Source organism: Lontra canadensis, unplaced genomic scaffold, assembly GCF_010015895.1.
Source record: "Lontra canadensis isolate GAN:19392208 unplaced genomic scaffold, GSC_riverotter_1.0 scaffold112, whole genome shotgun sequence".
Lineage (NCBI taxonomy): Eukaryota > Metazoa > Chordata > Mammalia > Carnivora > Mustelidae > Lontra > Lontra canadensis.
The window spans coordinates 3554921-3581014 of NW_022631106.1; the positions used below are offsets into that span (position 1 = coordinate 3554921).

General features: G+C 40.2%; 1 protein-coding gene across 2 annotated transcripts in view; it reads right to left on the bottom strand.

Moving 5' to 3' along the window:
• Window positions 1–26094, bottom strand: part of RFX8 (RFX family member 8, lacking RFX DNA binding domain) — a 62972-nt gene that overhangs the window by 32634 nt on the left and 4244 nt on the right. For both annotated transcript variants that reach the window (XM_032840430.1, XM_032840431.1), the window contains exons 2-4: window positions 23147–23270; window positions 12021–12082; window positions 10867–10953 (exon numbers count right to left, since the gene is read on the bottom strand). In XM_032840430.1, the coding sequence (XP_032696321.1) occupies window positions 10867–10953; window positions 12021–12082; window positions 23147–23270 (273 nt within the window). The remainder of the gene's footprint in view (window positions 1–10866; window positions 10954–12020; window positions 12083–23146; window positions 23271–26094) is intronic.

Genomic DNA, 26094 nt, shown 5'->3' on the forward strand with positions numbered 1-26094 from the left:
TATTCCACTCTAAGACACCCCTAACAAGCCATGCTCTTAAAAAACAAAACAACCCAACAACAACAAAACCTAAAAATTCAGAGTCCTGTTCTTCTCTTAAGAAAGTTTCGTAACAAAGTTTTTTAAATTAGACCACACATAGAGAAGTGCCTGCTTCACCAGGGCATTCAACTTTTGGGAACTACAAATAAACTCATCTGTGGCGTGCTGGGGTTTCCCCCTCTGTGTTTTAAACACTGGGGAGATCATGCTCTTGGAGGTGAATGTAAGAAGACACTTGAGCCGACATAACTGCCTGCTGCCCATTGGGGTTGGAGACTTCCAAGAGCGCAAGGCCTGTGGGGACGCCTCTTGTTGTGCACCTCTTGACTCTAAGGAGTCCTGCTTGGTTAGACTAATGACGCCATTTAAGGTCTCCAGAAGAAAAACAACTGGGCTGCCATTGCAAATTCCACACAGAGGAACGTGCCGGAGAATGCTTTGAAACAAAGGAAAGACCTGAACTCTGTGAGAAGAGAGAATGGGTGTGAGCAGGAGGAGAAACAAGACATCTGCAGATATGGCCTTGACAAATAGGCAGGGGAACACTGTGGGGAGACTTCATGGGAGCTGTCTTCATGTAGGATTAGGCCTCATTTATTATTTGAAATTGAAATTTTTAATTGATGTAACTGTAGGTTGGCATATGATGATTTGGAGAGCTTCCTTTTACACTCTGCCCAATTCCCCCCAATGCTAACATTTTGCAGAACTATAGTACAATACCACAACCTGGATACTGACATTGATACAATTCACTGATCCTTCTCAAATTTCCCAAGTTCTACTTAAACTCATTTTTGTGTGTCTTTAGTGCTCTACAATTTTATCACTCATAGAGATTTGTGTATCCATTCCACCACAGACAACATAGAGAACTCATGATCACAAGGATCCTTGTTTGCCCCTCCATCACCAGAGCCATCCCTTTCTTCTCCACCTCCAGGTCTCTGGCAACCACTAACTTGTCCTCTACTTTATTTTATTATTTTTTGTCATTTTTATTAACATATAATGTATTATTTGCCCCAGGGGTACAGGTCTGTGAATCATCAGGCTTACACATTTCGCAGCACTCACCATAGCACGTACCTTCCCCAATGTTGTCCTCTATTTTAAAAACTGTCATTTCAAAATGTTTTCTATTTAATCAAAAGATACGGAATCTTTAGAGACAGGAGTTTTTTCACTCAGCATTTAGAGATCTATCCAAGCTGTTATAACAATCGTTTATTCCTCTTTGTTGTTGAGTAATATTCCATGGTATGGCTGTACCAGAGTTTGTTTAACCATTCACCCAGTGAAGCAAATCAGGGCTGATTCCAATTTTTGGCTGTTGTAAAGAAAGCTGTTATGAACATCTATGTGTGGGTTTTAATTTTTTTGTTATTTTTAAAAAGATTTCTTATTTTAGAGAGAGAGCACAAGTAGGAGGAGTACAGAGGAGAGAGACTCCCAGCAGACTCCACACTGAGCATGGAGCCTGACAAAGGACTCCATCTCACAACTGTGAGATCATGACCTGACCCGAAATCATGTAGCACCCCTGTACAGGTTATTATGTGGATGTAATTTTTCATTTGTGTGGGATAAATGTCCAAGAGTACAATTGATGGTTTGAATGTTAATTGTATGTTTAGTTGTATGAGAACTGCCAAACCGGGCTGCCCAGGTGGCTCAGTGGTTAAGCATCTGCCTTTGGCTCAGGGGTCCCAGGGTCCTGGGACTGAGTCCTGTATTGGGCTCCCTCTACTGCTCCCCCTGCTTGTGCCTTTTCTCTTTCTCTTAAATAAATCTTAAAAAAAGAAAAAAACCTGCCAAACTATTTGGCATTCCTACCATCAATGTGTGTATGAGTGATGCAGCATCTGTGAATCCTTATCAGCACTTGGTGGTTGTTGCTGTTTTTTCATTTTAGTCAGTCTGACAGGTATGCAGTGATATTCCATTGTGATGTTAATTTGCATTTCCATAATGATTAATGATGCTGATCATTCTTTTATGTGTTTATCTGCCACGTGCATATATCCTCTTCAGTGAGATGAATATTTGTGTCTTTTGCCCATTTTCTAAATGGATTTTTTTTTTTTATTGCTGAGGTCTGAGAATTCTTTTATATACTAGGTACTAGTCCTTTGACAGATATGGTAACTTCAAATACTTTCTCCCAATTTGTAAATTGTCTTTCCATCCGCTTCATAGTCTTTCACAGGACAAAATTTTTAATTTTGATAAGGTCCAACTTATTAGCTTTTCCCTTTATGGACTATTATTCTGTTGTCAAGTCTCAGAATTTTTGCCTAACCCTAGGTCCCAAGATTTTCTATTTTTTTTAAGTTTAATATTTTTATGTTTTATGGTTTAAAAGTAAGTCTATGATCCATTTTGAGTTAATTTTTGTGTAAGTTGTGAAACTTAGTTGTGAGTGGTTTTTTTTTCCCCCTGCATGTGGATATCTAGTTTTTCTAGCAGCATTTATTGAAAATCTAGTCTCCTTCCATTGAATTACTTTCGCACCTTTGTGAAAAGCCAGTTGAGCATATTTGAGTGGATCTATTTCTGGATTTTCTACCCTGTTCCATTGATCTGTGTCTGTGTCTCCACCAAAACCACACTGCAGTCTTGATTACTGTAGCTACATTACAGTAGTGTTTCCTCCCACTTAATCTTCTTTGTCAAGGCTGTTTGAACTATTTTAGGGCCTTGCCCTTCCATAGAACTTTTAGAATAAGCTTGTCTATGCCCACAAAAAAAACTTGCTGGGATTTTTTTTTAAAACAACTTCACTGAGAGATAATTCACATACCATACAATTCACCCATTTAAAGAGTGCAATTCAATGTTTTCTTCACATATACACAGGGTCATACAATTGTGCAGAAAAGAGATAACATATTGGTATTGAGACTGCTCTCCTTAGAAAGGCCTGCTGCTAAGACTGGCCGTTGGCTGGAGTCTGGGAACTTGGTTCCCAGAGTGTTCCCAGTCAACAGTTAACTGATAAGAGTAGTTCCCTGTGCCTAGACTGTTTGTGCAAACAATATAGTTTATGTAGAATAACATACTTTCTTTTTGGGAAACTGTCATTTTGGTGCATGCTAGGAAGAATGTCCTTATGACCAGCCCCCAATAAAAACTTTTGAGTGTGGAGTCTCCTAATGGACCTACCTGAGCAGACCCATATATAGGTGCTGCTGTAATTTTGTTACACAGAGGAGTGTGCTCTTTGTGGCCCTCAGGGGAGAGCAAGAGCATATGGAAGCCTGCACATAGATTCCTCCAGACCTCTGCCTCTTTTCCCCTTATGCTCCAAGTGTATATCTTTACTATGTCTCTGTAGTATATTTAGCCATAAGTATGAATATATTATTTTGGTTTGCCTGAATTATCTTGTGCCACCCAGCCTCCCAGATGGTGCAGCCTGAGGGAGCAGGAGGGCTTTTCCAAGACTGCCTGGGGGATCTCTCTGTGGGTCAAGGGTTCCCTCCATTGGTGCTCCCCAGCTGCCTCTGGGTGCACTGGGGACAGAGGCTTCTGGACTAGGCCACTTGCTATATATATAGCTCAGTCTCCTTGACAGATTAGCTCACACTCTTTAGTGTATCTCTCGGTGAAAAAAAGGTGTCTCAGACCCAGCAATTAATGAGAAGGCTTTCTCTGGCTGTTTATTTTTGGTGGAACTCCCTGTTGATGCCCCTTGCTTAATATTATTAGAGGAACTAGAGGAGAAATGAGTCTACCCAGATGCCTTGTCTTGCTAGGGAGGGGGTTGGGAAACAGTGGGTCTGGGTGATTGGGGGAAGATACAGGGTGCCCTATCACTGTGCGGGTTGTGCAGTCCTTGGGGTCCCCAACCAGCTCATTTTCTTCTTACCACCTTTCAGAGTTTTCCTTTGCTTCCTGCATTATTTCCAGTGTTTACAGTTGGATTTAGCAGGGAGAGGCAGAAAGAAATGTATCTATGCCATCTTTTTCCAACCCAAAGTCCCTACATCATCACATTTTAATTTGTTAGGCACAGTCCTATCATCAAGCATTCCAACTTTCGGTAACATTAATTTATGATGTATATACGGTCTACTTTCAGAAGGTTTCTGAGGCAGCTAGGATGATGTACAGGGAATAAGATAGTGTAGTTTCATTTTTCCTTTCTGCCTCTCTCTAATACAAATAAATACCCTGGAACTTTCACAGTGGGTCGTGATAAAAAGGCTCCGAAGCCTGGAAGGAAGAAGGTGAACTGCTAGAGTCTTCTCGCCACAGTGTGGTGAATGTCCTGGGTTTTCTTTCTATGTCCTATACATAGCTGGCCTGGATATTGGGGAGAACTGTAGCCCCAAACTGTCAATAGGCATAGACATAAATCCCAAGAAAAATCTGCACTCCCTGAACAAAGGACTAGGAGAAGGAAGCTTCACAGAAACCTGGAGTGGGCTGCTAACCTGGCTTCTGGAGCATGGGCTGGCAACCCAGTCGGACCACAGTGGCAGCCTCAACATCGTGGTGAGCTGACCCACCCTCCAACTCCACATCCAGGGCACCTGCATAGACAATACTGAATCCTTTAGCCAATTCAATAGAGCACAGAGGGTAGGCATGCTATCCACAGGAACAATGCCAGCAGAACCTGGTATCTCCCTGCCCGACACCAACCATAAAAGAACCCCGGCTCAGCCACTCTGGCTGTCTGCATTCCACGCAGAAAGTGGACCAGGGAAGCAGGTTCAGCTCCTATAGATAGCACCAGTAAGGAACTGATCATAAGTCCATCCAGTGTCAGAAGAATGAAGCAGACCAGCACAGGGTGCAAAGGCTCTGAAAATTAAACTGTCTTTGGGACAAGAGTACACAAAAGTAGGCCAGAACCTATATGCTCCACCTAAACCGGGTGACTGCCTGCTAAAGGAGAAGATTTAAATAGGATCAAAAATATAATGTCATAACACAAATGCTCAGGATACAATAGAAAAATATGTAGATCAATGGAACAAAATAGAAGGCCAGTAGAAAACGCACACATACATGGTCAATTAACTACAACAAAGTAGCCAAGAATATACAATGTTCTTTTCAATAAATGATGTTAGGGAAACTGGACAACCATATGCAACAAAAGAGAAAACTTCCTTATGCTACAAAAATGAAATCAAAATGGTTTAAAGACTTGAGTGTAAGACCTTAAATCATAAAACTCTTAGAAGAAAACATAGGTAGTAAGCAACTTGACATCAGTCTTAGCAATGATTTTTTTTTTATTTGACACCAAAAGCAAAGACAAGAAAAGCAAAAATAAATAGGTGGGACTACATGGAACTAAAAACCTTCTACACAGCAAAGAAAACCATCAACAAAATAAAAAGCAACCTACTTAATGGAAGAAAATATTTGTAGATCGTATTTCTAATAAAGGGTTAATATTCAAAATATATAAACATACAACTCCATAGCAAAAAAAAAAATCTGTTTACAAGTGGGCAGAAGATCTGAGTAGTCATTTTTCCAAAGAAGACATACAGATGGCCAACAGGTACATGAAAAGATACTCAACATCAGCAGCGATTAGGGAAATGCAAGCAAACCACAGTGAGATAATCACTTCACACCTGTCAAATGGCTAATACCAAAAAGACGTGTTGTTGAGGATGCAGGGAAAGTAAACCCTTGTGCACTGTTGGTAGGAATGTAAATTGGTGCAGCCACTGTGGAAAACAATATGGAATTTACTCAAAAAACTAAATATAGAACCACCATATTATCTTGCAATTTCATTTCTGGGTATTTATCCAAAGAAAATGAAAACACTAACCCAAAAAGATATCTGCACCCCTATGTTCATCACAGTGTTACTTATAATAGACAAGATACGAGACAACCTAAATGTACATTGACATTTGGGTGGATAAAGAAAATGTGGTGTGTGTATTCCTCATGATGGAATACTATTCTGCCATAAAAGAGAATAACCTCTTGCCATTTGCGACAACATGAATGCACCTTGGGGATGTTATGCTAAGTGAGGTAAGTCAGGCAGAAAAAGACAAATATTGCATGGTCTCACTTATAGTTGGAACCTAAAAAACAAACAAACAAACAAACAAACAAAAACACTCAAAAAAAGCAAAAAACCAGGCTCATAGATACAGAGAACAGACTGGTGTTTGCCAGAGCGGGTGGGGGAGATGGATAATTGGAAATTGTACCTTTTGACTCCAGTTATAAAATAAATAAATCCTGGGGGTATAATATACAGTTTGATGACTATATTAATAACATTATAGTACATATTTAGAGGTCCCTAAGAGAGTAGATCTTAAGTCCTCATCACAAGAAAAAATTTTGTGACTACCAAGTTATTAATATTAAAATATTAACTAGGTTTTACTGTGGTGATCATTTTGTAACATATGAGAACATCAAATCATTATGTTGTATGCCTGAAATTAATGTGACATTGTATGTCAATTATAGAGAAAGAAGAAAGGAAGAAAGGAAAGAAGGAAGGAAGGGAGGGAGAAAGGAAGCTAAGGAAAAGAAAAGCACCCCTAATAACAAGAATTAGGTAAGCCACAATTTGAATAAGAAAAGGTAACAAACTGACATCAATATTGAGATGATTTAGATGTTGGAATTATCTGACAAAGATTTTCAAGCAGTCATTATAAAAATGCTCTAACAAGTAGTTATAAATTCTCTTAAAACAATTGGAAAAATGGAAAACCACAAAAAACTAGAAGTTACACCAAAGAACCAAATAGGAATGATAGAACTGAAAAATACAATGACCAAAATAACAACCATATACATAATACCACGGAAAAAATGATAGATATGATAAAACGTATACATCAAGGTCAAGAGCAATATGTTTAGAGTCATATTAAGTGCTTACTGTGTGCCAGGTGCTATTTCAAACATTTTCCTTGTATTAATTCATTTAATCCTCACAACAGTCCTGTGAAGAGATATTATTTTCCTTATTTAAATTTCTTTTTTTCTTCATTCTTTTTTTAGGGAGAGCACACATAGGTGGGAGGGGCAGAGGGAGAGAGAGAGAGTGAATCAGGGCTCAATCTCACAACCGTGAGATCATGACCTGAACCCAAATCAAGAGTTGGACATTTAACCGACTGAGCCACCCAGGCACCCCACTGTTATTATTCTTATTAATAGATGAGGAAACTGAGACACAGAGAGGTTGAATGACCTGCCTAAGATCACACAGCTTACTAGTGGTAGAACCAGGCAGGCTGTCTCAGAGTCTCTGCCCTTATCCATATATAATATTGCAGAGTATTATGCTGCCTCTTTGAAGGCAGAGGCTTAACCCACTGAGCCACCAGGTGCCCCTATGCTGCCTCTTTGAGAGAATTAAATTTATTTCAGTGAGAAATCTCAATGGGCCAGCTCTACCAGGCTGCTGTAAAAGTCTCCTAGCTGGTCACTCTGCCTCCTCTCCCATGTTCTTGCACAGTCCAGTCTTAGCATGGTTGCTGGGAGGATCTTCATTTAAAACACAAATCAGAAACACCATATGATCCAGTAATTACAGTGCTGGGTATTTACACAAAGAAAAGGACAACAATAATTTGAGGAGATACAAGCACTCCTATGTTTATTGCAGCAGTATTTACCATAGCCAAGATATGGAAGCTAGCCAAGTGTCCACTGACAGATGAATAGATAAAGAAGATGTGGTATATATACACAATGGATAATATTACTCAGCTATAAAAAAGGATGAGATCATGTCATTTGTCACAACATGGATGGACATGAAGCGTTATTATGCTAAGTGAAGTAAGTCAGATAGAGAAAGAAATACCATATGATTTCACTTGCATGTGGAATCTAAAAAACAAAACAAATGAATAAACAAACAAAAAGCTGAATCAGAGCTACAAATAGAGCACAAACTGGTGATTGTTAGAGAAAAGGAGGGTGAGGGATGGGCACGATGGATGAAGGAGAGTGGGAGGTACAGGCTTCCAGTTATGGAATGAATGAGTCACATGGATAAAAGGTTCAGCATAGGAAATATAGTTGACGTATTGTAATAGCCCTGGATAGTGACAGATGGGAGCTACACTTGTGGTGAGTGTAGCAGAATGTATAGACTTGTTGAATCACTGTGTTGCACAGTTGAAACAAATATAATAGGCATGCATACTCAAATTTTAAAAAATTTTTAAAAAATCAGATTGCTTCACTTCCCAGCTTAAGACTCTCCAGTGGCTCCCTATCACACTCGGAATAACATTCCAACCTCCTTGCCAATACTTAAGAGGTCCTACTTGTATGTTCAGATTCCACTCCTCCCACTCTTTTGTTAATTCGCTAAACTCCACCTTCAGATTTCCTTGCTGTTTTTTTGAACTCATCCCTGCCTCGGGCCCTTTGCACTTGCTCTTTCCTCTGCCTGGAATACTTGTCCTCCCAGAGCCTCACTTGGCTGGCTGTTTTTTTCACCTTTCTCTCAAAATACATCTTCTCAAAGAGACCTTCCCATGACTCCATTTTATCATTTTCAGATTAATTTTGCTATTGTTCCGTTTTTATTGTTTTACGTCTTCCCCACTAAAACTGATGAGAGGGGAGGCCCTGTTTGTCTTGTTTACTGCTTAATCACCAGTAACTAGAACAGGGCCTGACTTATTGTAGGAACTCAAATATTTGTTGAATGAACAAATAAATGAATGGATGAGTTATATAGATTTTATTACCTGAACACTAAAGAAATAAAGGTTTTTTTTTTTTGTTTTGAGACCTAATTTAAAAACATTTTTTTTTGAAGATTGTATTTATTTATCTGACAGACAGAGAGAGAACATACAAGCAGGGGGAGGGGCAGAGGGAGAAACAGACTCACCACTGAGCAGGGAGCCCAATATGGGGCTCTATCCCAGGACCCTGGCATCATGACCTGAGCTTAACCAACTGAGTCACCCAGGCACCCCTGTTTTGAGACCTGATTTTTTAGAGGAATTTGTCACACAGGTCCTTGTATAAAAGATACAATAAAGCAGAAGATATTTTCATCTGTATGCTTCATAGATTATTAACAATAGTGTATCATTATATTTCTGTATTTTAAGATATATTTAGTATTTCTAAAAATGTGGAATCAGTAAGGAAGTTACCTTAAATCTTAGTACTTAAAAAAACTCGCTTAACTGGCCAAGACTTTAGCGTTTATCAATTATTAAATATGTGTTGAGCCCTGGTCCTGTGCTTATCTTATGGATAAACCAATGTCACCCTTGTTTGTATCTATGTCTCCTGGCAGCCCTCCTCTTCCTTGTTGAAGATAAAACATAGTTCTTTTCCCTCCACAAAGACCCGTTCTAGATCCTCTATCTCTGTGTGAAATGGACCCAGAGATCTCAGGACACTCATGGCCTCTCACGGCTACTGAGTGTCAGACTGGTCATGCTGCAGGACTCTCTAAACAGCCTGCTGGGTGATCTAGGGCAAACAAAGAGATGTCGGCTCTAGCCTTTCAGGAGCGTATGGGTCAGCAAGCGAGAGAATACATTTGCACAAGGACAGTTCTAACCTCAACCGAAATAAGTCTCCTATTTCTTCCCTTCCTTAACTTCCTATTTTTGTTGATGTAATTTTTCCGTCTCTGTGACTAATCGATGAATAAGACATTGAAGCAGAAGAGCTGGTTGGAAGAAGAACATAATGACTTTATTTGAGGTTAAGTTTGAGGTTTCAGTGGGGCAGGCTGGGCTGAGTCAACCAACCGAAGACCCTGCCTTGGAGAGGTCTTTGAGATCTGCCTCTTTTTTGATTCAGGCACTCATCAGAATGACCATGGCGGCTTTGGAGCCATCTCTGGGCTGACTCTCTCCTTCCCAATCTAGCTGGGGATGGCTTTGGGGCGACACTTTGTTTAGATTCTATCTGTTAGTAGCATATATTGAAATAAGGAAGTCAAGAGGCAGAGATGATTTGGAGGGAGATTAAAAATGTAGATTTCTGGGGTGCCCGGGTGGCTCAGTGGGTTAAGCCTCTGCCTTCAGCTCAGGTCATGATCTCAGGATCCTGGGATCTAGCCCCACATCAGGCTCTCTGCTCAGCGGGGAGCCTGCTCCCCCCCTTCCCCGCTCTCTGCCTCTCTGCCTACTTGTGGTCTCTGTCTGTCAAATAAATAAATAAAATCTTTTTTAAAAATGTAGATTTCTACATACTAAATATGAAGAGCCAATGGGTCATGTAAATGAAAATATCCAGCAAACATCCTGAGAGGAATGGCTAATAAGTGGGAGAGAAAGGGCCATGGAAAACAACTTAGGAGGAGGAAGTCATCCACGGGTATGCAGTGATAAGTGAAAGATAAAGAAGGACGAAATATCTTGGGACCAAGGGGTAGGAAGAGCACTGTTGGTTGAGTCTCAGGAAGATGACTGCACTTAAGGGAGGGGAGCAATAAGGAGACAAGAAGAGGTCACTTGGGAAGAAACTGGATAAAGCAATCTTAAGAGCTATAGGAAGCTTTAAGAAAGAAGGGGCCAATTCTGTCATATTTTACCAAGAAGTTGGGAGGAATGAATGAAAAATGGTTTTGGCAAATGAGATGATAATTATAATGAAAAGTATCCAAGAAAATGAACTGGAAATGCCTTTCTCTGGCCAGTGATGTTGCCAGAGTCTGATACACTGCCCACGTCAAAGCCATGTTGAATGATGTGTATGTTTCCATCCATAAGAAGGATTAGTAGCAGAACAGCCAAAAACACAGTTAGATTCAACTAAAATATGAATGCTTCTCATATTCATCAGACTGTGACTTATGGCCAAAATACTTAAATGACAGATACTAACTTGTGATACCTTTTTTCACCCAGAAGGTAACAATACTGGGCATAGAAGAAAGAGCTTTTCTTGATACAGATTCCATCATAATGATACCTGAAAAATAAAGGTTGTCTTAAGATTATGTCAAACCACTGACATGCTTTACAGAAGCCACAGAATAAACTAGCTAATAAAGATCTGAGTTTTATCTACAATGCCATTTATCAGCTCTGTTAGGTAGACCGTTTCATGCTATTTCATACACATTGGCTTTAAAATGGGATCACAAATGCTCTACTCTGCTTTCCCAGCTTAGACACTCCAATCTCAGAGACATGTGACAGAGAAAGCCTCCTCCTGCCACCGCTGTGAACCTTTTTAAAGCGAAGGGCAGTGACACCCACATTCCCTCTCCCGAGAACTAGACTCAGATTCTCACAAACCCAAGAAGGCAGTCACTTCCTGCTCTGCAGCCCGGGCACTGTGCTGAGCTGGGAAAATGCAGCTGCTAGTCTAGGCTCACAGCAGCAGAGCAAAATTTTTTCAAATGAACTATTACCCAATGTTTAGTTTGGCAAACGTTTCGGCTGTCTTTATTCCCTCATGGGTAGCAGGCCCTTTTCCTAATTTGGCTTCCAGCCCTTCTCACTGATTTTCTGATCTAACTGATTTCTCCTGATTTTTCTTGATTTAAAAGAAATAACAATAGTAATTGAGTGACAATTACACCATGATGCACCTGATAACACTGGAATTTCCTTTTGTTTTAAAAATACATAGAGTCTGGGTACCTGGTCTCTGGAAAATAATTCAAATATGCTAATTAGGTGAAGACTTAGAAATTTTAGTTCAAAGAATAATTAAAACAGTTCTATAACTCTGTGTGTGTAATTATTTAAATATGTCAATGGACATCTACAGGTCTAAACACTTAAAGTGTTGAAACAAGAAAACACTTTCATATTTTAATAAAATCACTAAGAAAGTAGAGACTAATTATTTAGTTCTAGTATCACCCAATTATTCCAGGCAGTAGGATTCCATGTGAATTATGGGAACGCTTTGGTAGCGTTATTATTTCTATTTTGTTTAGTTTTGCATTTTTGTGTCACCCATTTTGTGATTTTTCAAAATGTTTGTTTATTCTAACATTTCAAATAAAACAAAAATGGTAAACCTACCTGGCACTTCCTCTCGTGCCTAGCCTCCGGGTGCCGAGATCAGGAAAAACCAAATGCACAAGCTAAAAGAATAAAACAGACTTAAATATGCAATTGGAAAACTTAGAAATAAAACTTACAGTTCCTCCTCTTATGAGGTTGTATTTCCCCTTTTTTATTATAAAGAAAATATGTGTAAATAAAATTTGGAAAAAATCAGACATGTATAGGGACAAAAATATACCATTCAGAGGGAACTACCATTTAAACCTCAGTGTGGTTTAAATGAGGTTTAGTGTGGTTCCTTCCAGTTTTTTAAGATTTATTTTAAAGAGAGAGCACATGCATGGGGGAGGGGAGAGGCAGAGGGAGAGGGAAAAGGAGAGAAGCAGACTCCCCACTGAGCATGGAGCCCATCACAGGGCTAGATCTCAGGATCCTGATAAGGGCCTGAGCTGAAACCAAAAGTCAGTCTCTTAACTGACTGGGCCACCCAGGTGCCCCTTTGCAGTTTTTCTTTTCTTTTCTTTTCTTTCTTTTTCCCCCCTTCTTTTTCTTTTTATTCTTTTCAAAGATTTTATTTATTTATTTGAATGAGAGAGAGAGAATGAGCAGTTGGGAGCAGCAGGGGGAAAGAGGGAGGGAGAGAGACAGAGAGACAGAGAGAGCAGACTTCCTGCTGAGCAGGAAGCCTGATGCAGGCAGATCCCAGGACCCTGGGATCGTGATCTGAGCCGAAGGCAGATGCTTAAAAGACTGAGCCACCCAGGCGCCCCTCTAGTTTTTTTTTTTTTTCCCAAGCCTCCATATGTGTATGGATTCTGTGGGTATGCACAGGAAACAACTGGTGTCACACAATTAGCATGTGTACAGTTTTGCTTTTGACTTTCTCCCCTCTACAGTGTACCATAAATATTTCCCCTTGTCATTAAAAATTCTCTAAAAACAAGAAATAGCTGCATAAGAGTTCAGCATGTGAGCTGCCATAATTTAACTATTTTCCTCTCTTTCCAATGTGATAGTCATTTTCACTTTTTATTATTTACTTCTTTACCTAATTTTTTTGTTTTAAAGGTTTCGGTAGCAAATGCTATTAAAATATTGAATAACATAGCTACTTCTGACTCAACTTCTCATCTCCCAGATATGTTTTTGATGTGTTTTGTCAGCACTGACATTATATCTATGACACATTATATTTAAAAAAAAAATGGAAGACTGTTCCAGTTTCCTAATTAGAAGATGTTCATGACATGCATGGTATCCAAGTGCATGTCTTGTTGAAAGTGGAAATCCTGGAGCATGGTGGAATTAGAAAAATATAGAGCATGGATGGCATGGTGTTTGAAGCAGTCAAGTAATGATTTCCACTATTTTTCTCTAGTTCCCTCCATAATCATTCAGCTTCTGCTTCTGCTTGGTTTCTTGTTACATCCCTCTTTCTTTTTTTTCCTTTTTTCTTTTTAAATTTATTTGAGAGAGTGTGAGAGAGAGCAGGAGTGGGGGAGGAGCAGAGAGAGAGGGAGAAGCAGATTCCCTTCTGAACAGGGAACCTGATTCAGGGGTCTATCCCATAGACCCTGAGATCATGACCTGAGCTGAAGGCAGACACTTAACTGACTGAGCCACCCAGGCACCGCCCCCCCCCCCCGGTTATTTCTTTTTTTCTTAACTTCTAAGCAGCAGGGTTTGACAGTGGCATGTAATGTTTCTCTTGCCTGGTTCTAGGCTCTTCCTACGGGAAGCCACCCAAGCCCGGGTATAGAGGAAGAAAAATGAAGGAACAAGAAAGGCAATTCTTGTACAATTAAACACCAAGGTTATGCGGCCAAATTGAGAGGTTCCTTAAGGGAAGAGGTCCAAAATGTGCAAATGAAGAATAAATGATAAAAGAAAAAGTCAGCAAGTCTAAAAATGCAGAATTAGAAGCCAAAAATTCCTACTTTCAACCACAGATTCTAAAAATTCCATCACCTCTTAAGAAAATCACTTAACACCTTCACTCTATGCTAGCTGTAAAATAGTAGGTACCTAAAAGAATTATTATAAACTATGCAGCAGGCTCAGATTCAAGGCCCTGGGAAATAATCTGGTGTTTTAGAGGGAGAAGCAGAAAGAAATTGCCTAGTTGCCTGGCAGTATAATAATCTGCACATTTTATTTTATTGAGTAATTCCAACCCCAGACAATTCCGTGATTTCATTTTATGATCAGGTACACCATAGTTAAATTTAAAAACCAACTGAGATAATTATTTCCAAAAAAATGTAATAAGTAAGAAATGTATATATTGAATAGATGGACAACTCACAGAAATTAATGGGAAAACAACAATATTGCAATAGAAAGTAGTCCAGGGATAATATGTATACACCCAAGATGCATATGACCAAAACACATGCAAAAGTGCTTACCTTCCCTAATCATCCAATAAGTGCAAGTGGAAACAACTAAATATAGTTCTTTAAAAAAAAAAAAGATTTTATTTATTTATTTGAGAGAGTGAGAGCATGAGAAGGGAGAAGGTCAGAGGGAGAAGCAGACTCCCCGCTGAGCAGGAAGCCCGATGTGGGACTTGATCCCAGAACTCCAGGATCACAACCTGAGCCAGAGGCAGTGGCTTAACCAACTGAGCCACCCAGGTGCACCGTAAACTGCTAAATATAGTTCTTAACTAACAAATTTTCTAGGTTAAATATATTAGGGATTTGATTAAGAATATGAGGAACTGGGGAGCCTGGGTGGCTCAGTGGGTTAAAGGCTCTGCCTTCGGCTCAGGTCGTGACCCCAGGGTCCTGTGATCGAGTCCCTCATCAGGCTCTCTACTCAGTGGGGAGCCTGCTTCCCTCCCTCTCTCTGCCTACTTGTGATCTCTGTCTGTTAAGTAAGTGGATAAAGTCTTAAAAAATATATATATCGGGAACTACCATGAGAGCTGAGTATTGGTTACAATGGTCTAGAATCCCTCCTAAGGAAGTTACCACATACAGATGGAGACTTATGGTAGAATAGATAAAAATTATGAACAACTGAAATTTCCAATAAGGGAAATGGTTAAATGAATTCTGGAACATCCAAAGAGTATTTGAAACTGTTTTACAACATTTATTTTAAGATATTTTAGTGTGAAATGTTTATGATATTCTAAGTTTAGGTAAATGGATATGTGATTCTGAAAGTTAATTATTTCTTGAGTGTTTCCTATGTTCCAGGACCACTCAATTCTTTTTATATGCGTTCTCTCATTAATTTCTTAAAAGCATCTCATAAGGCAGGTACTGTTATTAACATTATGAATCGTTTCATTTTACAGTTGATAATGTTGAGGCACAAAAAGATGAAATAACTTGCCCAGGGTTATAACCTAATTAGCTGGATTCCAGGCTTAGTGTTGTTAAAAAGTATACTATATTGCAAAATCAACAACACAAGAAACAAGTATTGGCGAGGTTGTGGAGAAAAGGAAGCCCTGGTGCACTGTGGGTAGGAATGCAAACTGGTGCAGCCATTGCAGAAAACAGTATGGAGGTTCCTCAGAAAGTTAAAAATATAACTAGCCTATGATCCAGTAATCACATTACTAGGTATTTACCCAAAAAACAAAAACAAAAAAGACCCCATGAATTTAAAAAGATATATGCACCCCTATGTTTACTGCAGCATTATTTATAATAGCCAAGCTATGGGAGCAGCCTAATAATGGAATATTCTTCAGTGACCCCTGAAACAAATAATACATTATATTTTAATTTAAAAAAAAATGAAATCTTGCCCTTTGCAATGACTTGGATGGAGCTAGAACGTATAATGCTAAGCAAAATGACTCAGTCAGAGAAAGACAAATACCATATGATTTCACTCATAGGTGAAACTTAAGAAACAAAACAAGCACAGGAAAAAAGAGAGAGACAGACAATACAAGAAACAGACTCTTAACTGTAGAGAACAAACTGATGGCTATCAGATGGGAGGTGGGTAGGGGGCTGGGGAAAAGGGGAATAGGAATTAAAGAGTATACTTATGATGAAAAAATGATAAAAATTACCATATTACATGTTGTCTTTCTGTCTATCCACCTGTCCATTCACCTCTGGCCCACCTATCCATACATAAATCTTTCAATCCATTCATCTACGTAGTACCTTTACAACAGGATGAGACATGAACACAACAGACATCAGACAGCAAAGTGAATTGTGAGACACGCATTACAGGGGACTGGTATACTCCGGCATTTAGCTAAAATTGATTTCTTAAAACCCTAATAAGTCCGCAACTCAAATCACTCACGATGAAATAGAGAGAAGAAGAGATCGAAGGGGATTTCTTGTGGCAAGACAACCTTCTTACTTGAGAAGGGTATGTGAGACAGAGCGTGACTCAATCATCTCGGGTCTAGCAGAAGAAGGTGCACAGATTCCCTTGAACTCTTTGGGAGGTCCCCGTTGTTAGTGGCTATGGCATAGGACTCCTAATAGAGTATAGACAGGCTGGCCAGTGCACTTAGTGGACAGGCAGAGGAGAGCTGCTACCACCCTGGTTTCAGGCAGGACAACCACAGGCTGTTTAGACCAAGAATGGCTGAGTAGTTCCTATGGCCAGAAGTGGTCTACATGTGAGAAAGAGCGGACATGTGGGAGAGCCCAGACTCTGTCCAGCAAAAGGCCCCCAGAATGGACAGTCAAGCTACAGAAAGAGTCATTCACCAACACAAGGAATGCATACTAGAACATTCCCACGGGCTGCTCTGAAGAAACCACCAAAGGGACCAGGAAACAAGAGTCTGCCTGGCCCCCAAAGTGTGAAGTTGAGCAGTAGGAACCTTCCAGCCATTTTTATCTCCCCTCCTTCAAAGAGGGGTAAAACTCCCCAGCATGTTTTGGGGAGGAGGGATAGGGAAGGAGGAAGCAGCCCCAATGTCTCGTTCTTTACAGGCAAGAAACCGTCCTGGAGGAGATAAAAAAAAGATTACACTTTAAACCTAATTCAGTTTTGATATTATACAGAACTGGACATTCTAAGCATCAGACTGATACTGTGTAGTAAATCAAGAGTGACAACAGGGCTTTGTATCATGCAAGGACTAGAGAGGTCACACTTTGTGCTCACGTGCTCATTCAGGAGTGAAGGAAGAACCACCCAATGAGCAGGTTCAAAGGACCGTGGGAAATGAAGGCAAAATCACTGTGTGATTAGTCCCTTAGCTCCTGCTGGTCACATGTATATGCATGTGTGTGCAAGCGTGCAGATAAACTATATGTGTGTGGCTACAGCTCTGGAGAATGAGGCTATAGCCAGTATTTATCTTCCTCTTTTTATAGTCTTCCCTAATTTTTACACTTTCTATAAAGGGACTGTAATACTTTTATAATCAGAAAAACATCAGTAAATGTTATTTTTAAAAAGGAAGTCAGTGTTATGGAAATTCCCTAATCCATGTGAGATATCGCTTGCACCAAGAATGAACACTACCCATCATATGCCCAGGGCTGCCAAAAAGAGCAAGAAACATTCCAACATCTGCACAGGAACTTGATGTGGAATCTGGAATCAACTTCATTCCCAGGGGAAGAGGGAGGAAATGAGAATTGGGTATTTTGTTGTTTCTCTTGTAAACATGCTTTGGGATCATATCCTTTTCCCCTTCCTCTCCGTAGTCCATTAGTCACAAATTCAGCAGTAAGGGTCCCTTCCCAACAGGGGCTCCACTAAATGGCCTATTTTTCAGGCAAACTCCAGCGAGAACTGAAAGTTAGTTGTCTTGAGGAATGGATTCTAAGGCAAGTATTAAGATGAAAAAATGCTAAATAAATTCCCCATTGCTACACACTTTAGTCTCTTTTTAAGTTTTCCTTTGGAATGCTCTGCCATGAGACTACTAGAGGTGACACAACTTATAAGAAACTCTGAAAAAATTTTTAAAAATAGGCTTTGATTTCTTAGAAAAGGAAATGGAGATCTTACAGAGACTAAACATGTCATGCTCAAGTCACACTATTTCCATCTGATCAAGCTGCTGGGCAGGTAGATAAAGAAAATGCTGTAGAGCCAGGCTACCCAGGACTGGGTCCCCTTGAGGAAGTGTCCCAGGCTGCCCTGTGATGAAATGAACAGGTGTGGGCTGACTGATAAGCTAACCGAGGGAATGCCTGGCTGGCTGGAAAACCATATTCAGGGACACCTTGAAAGCACAGAGTGTACTCAATGTCTTGCAGGTACTCCTATTGCTTTCATTTCTTGAATGAGGGATAAGAGATATGCATTTCAAATATGGGAAAAGACTGGATGACTTACAAGATTCAAGAAGATACTGGGAAACAGAACTGCAGATTGAAACTAAGAAGCTAAAATACAGGAATAAGAGAGTGGCCACTCCTATGTTCAAATAGTTACCTGCATAACAACAATAATCTGAGAATAATACTTTATGTAAACATACAAATACTTTGTATTTAACTCATGTGAAAAATACTTAAGGGTATTTCTGTTGACCACAACCTTAAAATGAAACCAACAAAGTGTCGTGGAAGGATAAAAGCCAATAGTAGCCCTCTGCCCACCCCCCCCTATAAAAACAATAGCCCCTGCCATCTGAGCACTCCTAAGGCACTGGGTTGTACCCTTGGGGCTACCTGCATTTTAAGAAGAACATCAGTAAATTGAAGTCATAATGAAACAAGTGGGCAGGAAGGTAAAAATTTGGGAGCTGAGGAATATTCAGTGTGGAGAGGGGAGACAAGGAGATGTAAAAAATTGGTTCCAATATATTTGAGCAGCTGCTATATTCGAAGATTCTCCTAAGTATTTTCTTATTACCAAAAGTTCAGGACTTCTACCAAGGACTCCATTTCAGGGATGAAGATTTTGGCTAGAGGAGTGGATCTAAAAATGTAAATGTTTTGGAAACAACACTGGAATCCTTAGAATTGCTTGTGGGAGGGTAATCTGGAGCAGTCACTTTGGAAAATAGTTTGGCCCCATCCCCAGACATCACAGTCGCACACCTCCTTCGCCTGCAAGGTTCATCTCTGGACATAAATGCCTAAGAGAACATCTTCATGTGCATAGTAGGAAATACACACGTGAGCATTCACAACAGCAAAATCTGGAAATAACCCAAATGCATATTAGTAGGACAGCAGATGAGTAAATTGGAAAATATTACACAATGGTCAAATGAATCTAAGATGAGTCTTAATACAATATTAAGTGGACAAAATCCCAAAGATGACAAATAACATACCCCTTTTTAAAAAGTTGAGCAACAAAAATTTAAGATATGCTTTTTAGAAATACATATATGAAATAAGTTAGACAAAAGTCAAATAGGATCTTAAAAATGAACCTAAAAAACAAAACAATAACAAAACAAACTCACAGATACAGAAAACAGGTTGGTGGTTGGCAGAGGCAAGGGGCATGTACTGGGAGTGGGCAAAAGGGGTAAAGGTGGTTAAAAGGTTAAAAAACACACACAAATGCACTGAAACTTCTTTTTTGATGGTTCTCACCAGTGGGGCAGGGCAGGGAGATGGGATATGGGGCAACTGGTGTGGTGCTTCATTTGGGGTGGTAGGCTCACAGATGTTTACCACATTGTTGACAAGAACTAAACACCTAGATGGAATTAGGCCATGCATAAACCCATGATGACAGTGTGTCATGAACCAATTCAGTTCTGTCCATCCGAGGGCCACCAAAAAGAAGGAGAAGGCACACATAAAAAGGAAGACTGAAGGACGGATGGAAGATAGTGAATCGGCATAATTGTGGCCCAGTCATCAAGCTTCTGGTTACCCATATCATTTCAGCCCAAGCCAGGTGGCTACCCAAAGCAGTATGGCTGTGCAGATTGTGAGCTGCCCCAAGGTCCCTGAGGAGGAGTCGAGCAGGTTCTCATCAGCCTATGCTCTACTTGCCAAGCAAGATCCTGGGGCAGGACTGTGTTTGCCCAACGGAAGAACACAGAAGTGTGCTGCCCCATCACCCAGCTCTATACCCCGTGACTATCTCTGCCCAGAGAGTGCATTTTGTTCTCATTAAAGTTCCAGCCAGAGGTACTTTCAAAGGGATGTTACACTGAGTTTGGAGGTGGACCAGGTGACTTCCAAGCTCTCTTTGAACTCAAGGATATTTTTGAGAGAATAATAAGTGGAAAGAGGTCTGATCCACAATTCAGGAGACACTGGAAGGGCGCAAAATTCGCCATCCAGAAATGAATCGCTTTGGCATGTGGATTATTTTAGGCAAATTAAAAAAAAGATTTTATTTATTTATTTCAAAAAGAGAGACAGCAAGAGAGGGAACACAAGCAGGAGGAGTGGGAGAGGGAGAGAAGCAGACTTCCCGATGAGCAGGGAGCCCAGGACCATGGGATCATGGCCCGAGCCATAGGCAGCCGCTTAAAGGCTAAGCCACCCAGGCGCCACTTGGCTGATTATTTTTAAGAAATGGAAGGCTCAGGAAGAACCTTTGACCTTTCTCCTAATTGCCTAAAAGAATTTAGAGGACCTGCTATCTTCTAAAGGAGGTATCACTGTAGATAACTACAGTATAATATGAAGGAGGTGTGGAAGACAAGAATTTAGCAAAATCTGTTTGTTAAAATTCCTCTCATTGTTTCTGTATGGCCCAGCTAACATTCGCTTACCAAACATTAACTATTTTTCATCTTCCTATGAATTGCATTCCTTCCCTTTTGAAGTCCCACTTTCCTACCCTCTTCTCCTTGGCTCTGGATGGTACAGAAGCTTCAACTGCCTGACTGCCAGGTAGAACATAGTGAGCCCCCATGCATACAGAATTAAATTTTATTTTCTCCTATTAATTTGTCTCTTGTCAATTTAAATCTTAGGCCAAACAAAAGAATCTGGAAGAGTATAGGAAAAAATTTTTCCCCAAAACACCACCCAAGCATTGCAACTAGTTGAGCGATCCTCCCCCTTCACTGGTGCTGGTTTGTTTTCTTGACGTCAGATGCTACCTGCTTCAGCCAATGGCTGTGACACAAGACAAAGCATTAAAGATGCCAACTGTTTCCTCCCCACCCATAGGTCTTTCCTGCAGGCCTCTCTTGCCCACAGACTGTTACAGAATTTGTCACTGGGGCGGAAATGGAAAGCACCATCCAAGCAGCCATAATGAGAAATCAGGAAGCCAGTGAAGGAAGCTGGCTTCTGGGAAGGGGCATGGAGCAGGCCAGTGGAGAGAAGCAGAGACCCAGTGGTTTAAGGATATACTAGAGAGAAAGGAAGGAGATGGCCTGGTGACTTAGAATCCAGTTGTGAGCTCTCTGAGATGGGAATCACCAGCCACATGTGGTTACTGGAAAATTGAAATGTGGCTGGTCCAAACAGAGATGGGCTCTACATGTAAAATACACACCAGATTTTTGAGATTTGGCATGAAGAATGAAAAAAATAACTCAATGATTTTATAATATCGACTCCATGTTGAAATGGTATTTTGAATATTTTTTATTAAATTTCAAAATAATAAAAAATTAATTTCACCTTTTAAAACTCTTCAAAAATGAGGATACTAAGATATTTTAAATTGTATTTGTGCCTCCCATTATATTTCTGTTAAATAGCAATGGACTAGACTCCATGAAGCTTAAACTTTACAATAGTATTTTACAATAATATTTCATGAGATATCCCTTTTACAATAGTATTTAATGAGATATCCCTTTTCTTTAAAAAAAAAAATTCTCCTTTTATTTCCAGATGTTGTCTGTGTATTTCTGAAAACTGGCTGGAAATGTGTCTTGAAAATAAATACAACTCTATGACTGGAAATTATTATTGTTACTTTAATAATGATTAAGTCCTATGATTCTATTATTTCCATCAACAAATCCCACTGGCTCTGTTTCCCAGATATACCCAGAGTTTGATCTCCATTTCCCTGCCCACTCTCTGCACACCTGGCTCCTCTTACCTCCCTGATTTGACCTCAAGGTCCTGAGGACCATCCTGGTTCTCTCCCTGTACTCCTCCCTCCAGCTGTTGCAGCTTCCTTGCTGTTTATGCTCCTTCTTTCCTCAGGGCCTTTGCACTGGCTCTGCTTGCGTTACGCTGTTCATATCCACATACTCACTACATTATCTCTTCAAAGTCTGGATTCAAATGTTACTTCTGAGGGAGACCTTCCCTGTTTGCCTTCCCTAAAATTACAAATCTTACACACACACATACTCCTTATCTCCTTCTGTTCTATTAGTCCCCTCAGCATTTATACTACTCTCATATACTATGTATTTTATCTTATGGATCTGTCTCCTCCAACTATAATAAATTTAGTAAGGGCAAGAATTTTTCTGTCTTGCTCATTATTGTATTCCCAGCATCTGTAACAGTGCCTGGCACAGAGCAGCCATTCAATAAATATTTGTTGTATGTGGAGGGTCTCAGCAGACTATTCTTGTGCTAATAAGTGTTTGCTGTATCTTATATGATCTACACAAAATTCCTGACAGAGCTCTGAACCTCCAGAGGAGATATTTGATAGCCAATGAATTCTCTAAGTACAAACAAATTGTAGGAGCACCAGCTCTCTGATACCACAAGTGGCTCTTGGAGTTCATGTGGTGCTGAATGTTGGCATTTCTTTTTTTCTGTTTTTCTTTTTTAAAGACTTTCTTATTTTAGAGAGAGTGTGCATGAGCGGGAAGGGCAGAAGGATGGGGAGAGAGAATCCAGAGCAGACTCCCCGCCGAGCATGGAGCCCAACATGGGGCTCCATCTCACGACCTGAGCCCAATGCCTGCACCAAAATCAAGTCAGACTTAATTTATTGTACAACCCAGGCACCCCAAGTGTTGTCATTTCTATGCAGGGAATAATGGCCCAGCAATGGCTGAATTTTGGAATATTTGGAGCTGCCACAGTTGTATTTTCTTAGGTACCACTCATTCCTTACCTTTTCTGGCCCCTCACTGTGAAGCGTGGACAAAGGACAGAATGGCTTTCCAAGGAAGATGAAGGAGTATATTAACCATCTGGTTGGCCTCCCAGAGTGAAGCCACTTATTCCCACTGAGAAAGCATCAGACCCAAATCGATTTTAATATTGCCTCATCAATTCACTTGCATACCTTTTAAAAATTTTTTAACTGAGTACTGTATTTTTATCTTCACAACTTACCTTCCCAAATGTGGCTGGGTTAACTTGGTTCTGAGCATTTTGACCACAGGTCTCCACATAAATCTCATACATCAGGCAGCGAGGCACACTGTACCCTTCACAGATACAGAAATTGTCAACCAACCTGGGGGAGAGAAAGAAAAGGCAGAGGAAATTGGCATCAGTTTCTCTAGGGTGGAAAATTCTGATAAGAATCAACAGGTGTGGGATCCAAGGAAATGAAACCTGTTTAAGTCACTGAATGCAAAGGCTCACCAACCAGCATCAACAATGTACCTTTTTGTTCTCAGCCTAGAGATAAGTATATTGATTGTGGGTCTTTTTAAAAATTATATCTTTAATTTTAATTCCAGTATCAGTAACATACACTGTTAATAATAAGTTTCAGGGGTACCATATAGTGATTCAACAATTCTATACATTACTCAGCATTCATCATGGTAAGTGTACTCTTCTTCTCCATCACCTAATTCATCCAGCCCCTCCCCCCTTCCCTCTGGGAAACATCAGTTTATTCTCTATAATTAAGAGTCTGCTTCTTGGTTTGTCTCTTTATTTTTCCCTTTGTTCATTTGTTTTGTTTCTTAAATTCCACATAGGAGAAAATCATATGGTATTTGTCCTTCTCTGACTTATTTTGCTCAACATTATACCCTCTAGCTTCATCCAGGTCATTGCAAATGGCAAGATTTCATTCTTTTTTATGGCTGAGTAATATTTAATTTGTATATATATACCACATCTTCTTTATCCATTCATCTATTGATGGTTATATGGGCTGCTTGCATAGTTTGGCTCTTGTAAATAATACTGCAATAAACAGGAGTGCATGTATTCCTTTGAATTAGGGTTTTTGTCCTTTTTTGGGTAAATACCCAGTAGTGTGCTTACTAGATCATAGGATAGTTCTATTTTTAACTTTTTGAGGAATCTCCATATTGTTTTCCACAGTGACTGTGCCGGTTTGCATTCTGATTTTGGGTCTTTAGATAATCAACATGGTGGGCTTTTATTATTGTTTTGTTTGTTGCTTGGTTGGTCTGCTTTTGCTTTTGGCATGTAGGCATATTAAAATGAAGCCTAAATTATTGGCTCAGCAGACACTGTTTTATGTCCTATTGTAAAGGTTGCAGCCAAGATCTCCATAGCTATGAAGTGATTATTTACTAGCTATACCATCCCTGTAGGCTTGCCAGTCTCTGTATGCCTGTGACCCAGGGCCCATGTGCAATGCTTTGTCTCCCTCCCCTAGTTGTTTACACAATTTTAAAATCTGAGTCATTTAGGGCAGACCATGATATTTTGGTTCTTTAAACTGAAAGAAGATGTAAAATGCAAGACACCAACATAGAGGCAATACACTTTCACTCTCCAGCTGAGTGGCATTTATATGTGATCTGGAGCATTCTGGGCCTCTGCTCGGGGTGGGGTCTTCAACTGATCAAGTGCTCCCACACTTGGCTGGAGGTGGCAGTCCCTTGGCAATGAGGGGTTCTGCCTGGGGCACACAGCCCACAGCCAGCCCTGTGGGGACAGCTGTGTCCCTGTTCCTGCAACTGGTTTGCGTGTGGGGCAAAAAGTGGGGAAGACTGACATCAGAAAGTGTGGTCCTCAGTCACAGCTGATCCCAGCCCTCCCTTTACTGGTTGAGGAGAGACTCTCAGAGTTCCCCTCATTCTTTTAGAGAAATATACAGAGCAAGCCAATATAATTTTTAAACACAGAAGAATTTTTTAGAAGGACATTTACCAATACATCTCCTTTCTCATTGATGATAAGCAGTTTATTTTCTGGGATGAGGCACATGGAGGCACAAATTTATTTTCCCTCAGAGCTAAAGACACAATTGTTGACCCCAACGACTTCCTAGTAAAAGGAAAAACCAACACATGGGAGGTGGGGGGAATCTTTGGCCCTGCATACTGAGGTATACTGATTACCACAGGTCAGACATCTTAAAACAACAGAAATTGGTTCTCTCACAGTTCTGGGGGCTGAGAGTCCAAAATCAAGGTGTTGGTAGAGCTGGTTCTTTCCAGAGGCTCTGAGGGGAAAGTGTTGTATGCTCCTTTCCTGGCTTCTGGTGGACACTGGACATCCTTGGCTTGTAGATGCGTCACACTCATGTCTGCCTCCATCTTCACCTAGGCTTCTCTTCTCTGAGCATCCTCTCTCCTCTTCTTATGAGGACACCAGTGATTGGATTTAGAGCCCAGCTAAATCCAGTGTGATCGCTTCTTAATTAATTACATCTGCAAAGACTCTGTTCCAAATAAGGTCATATTCTGAGCTTCCAGGAAGATATGTATTTCGGAGAGGCACTATACAACGCAGTACCTGGCCAGGGGGTATTTTCCAAGGGTCTCCTTGACATCGCTGTGAGAATATGCCATACTTTACCATGGTTTAAATATAGCTGCTATGGCACCAATTATTTGGCTCCATGTTGAAAGAGATGAGGTCTCTTGGTGGGGAGGGGAGAGGCAAATTCATACAACTAGGTGATTTTTATATTTCTTTTGTTAAGAAACCACTCGTTGATAGATGAAAAGCCTATGCTTGAAGTATTACAAAAGATAGCTACACTTGGGGAGCTGCCAGAAAATGTGATAGATGTTAAGTTCAAACTCACTGTGGTTTATTTATAGCTACAACTGATTTAGTCATGGAATGGTCTCCTTAAAAAAGAAACATGCAAAACACTCACTCCTTAAAATGAACTCTAGTTTAAATTTTTGCCAACCCTTCTTCCTTGTCACAGAAATTCATTTGTTCTAGGCCTCTATGAACTGTGTCTTTCTCTTTCAGAATGACATTACTGAGTCAGCCTGTTATCTGGGTACACAAGGCCAAATAATACTATCAGTAAGAACAACAGTAAAGGTCTGTGATGGGAGTCTTTTCTCTGACACACACCTAAACACAGGACTGCCTTCTGGTCTGAAGCC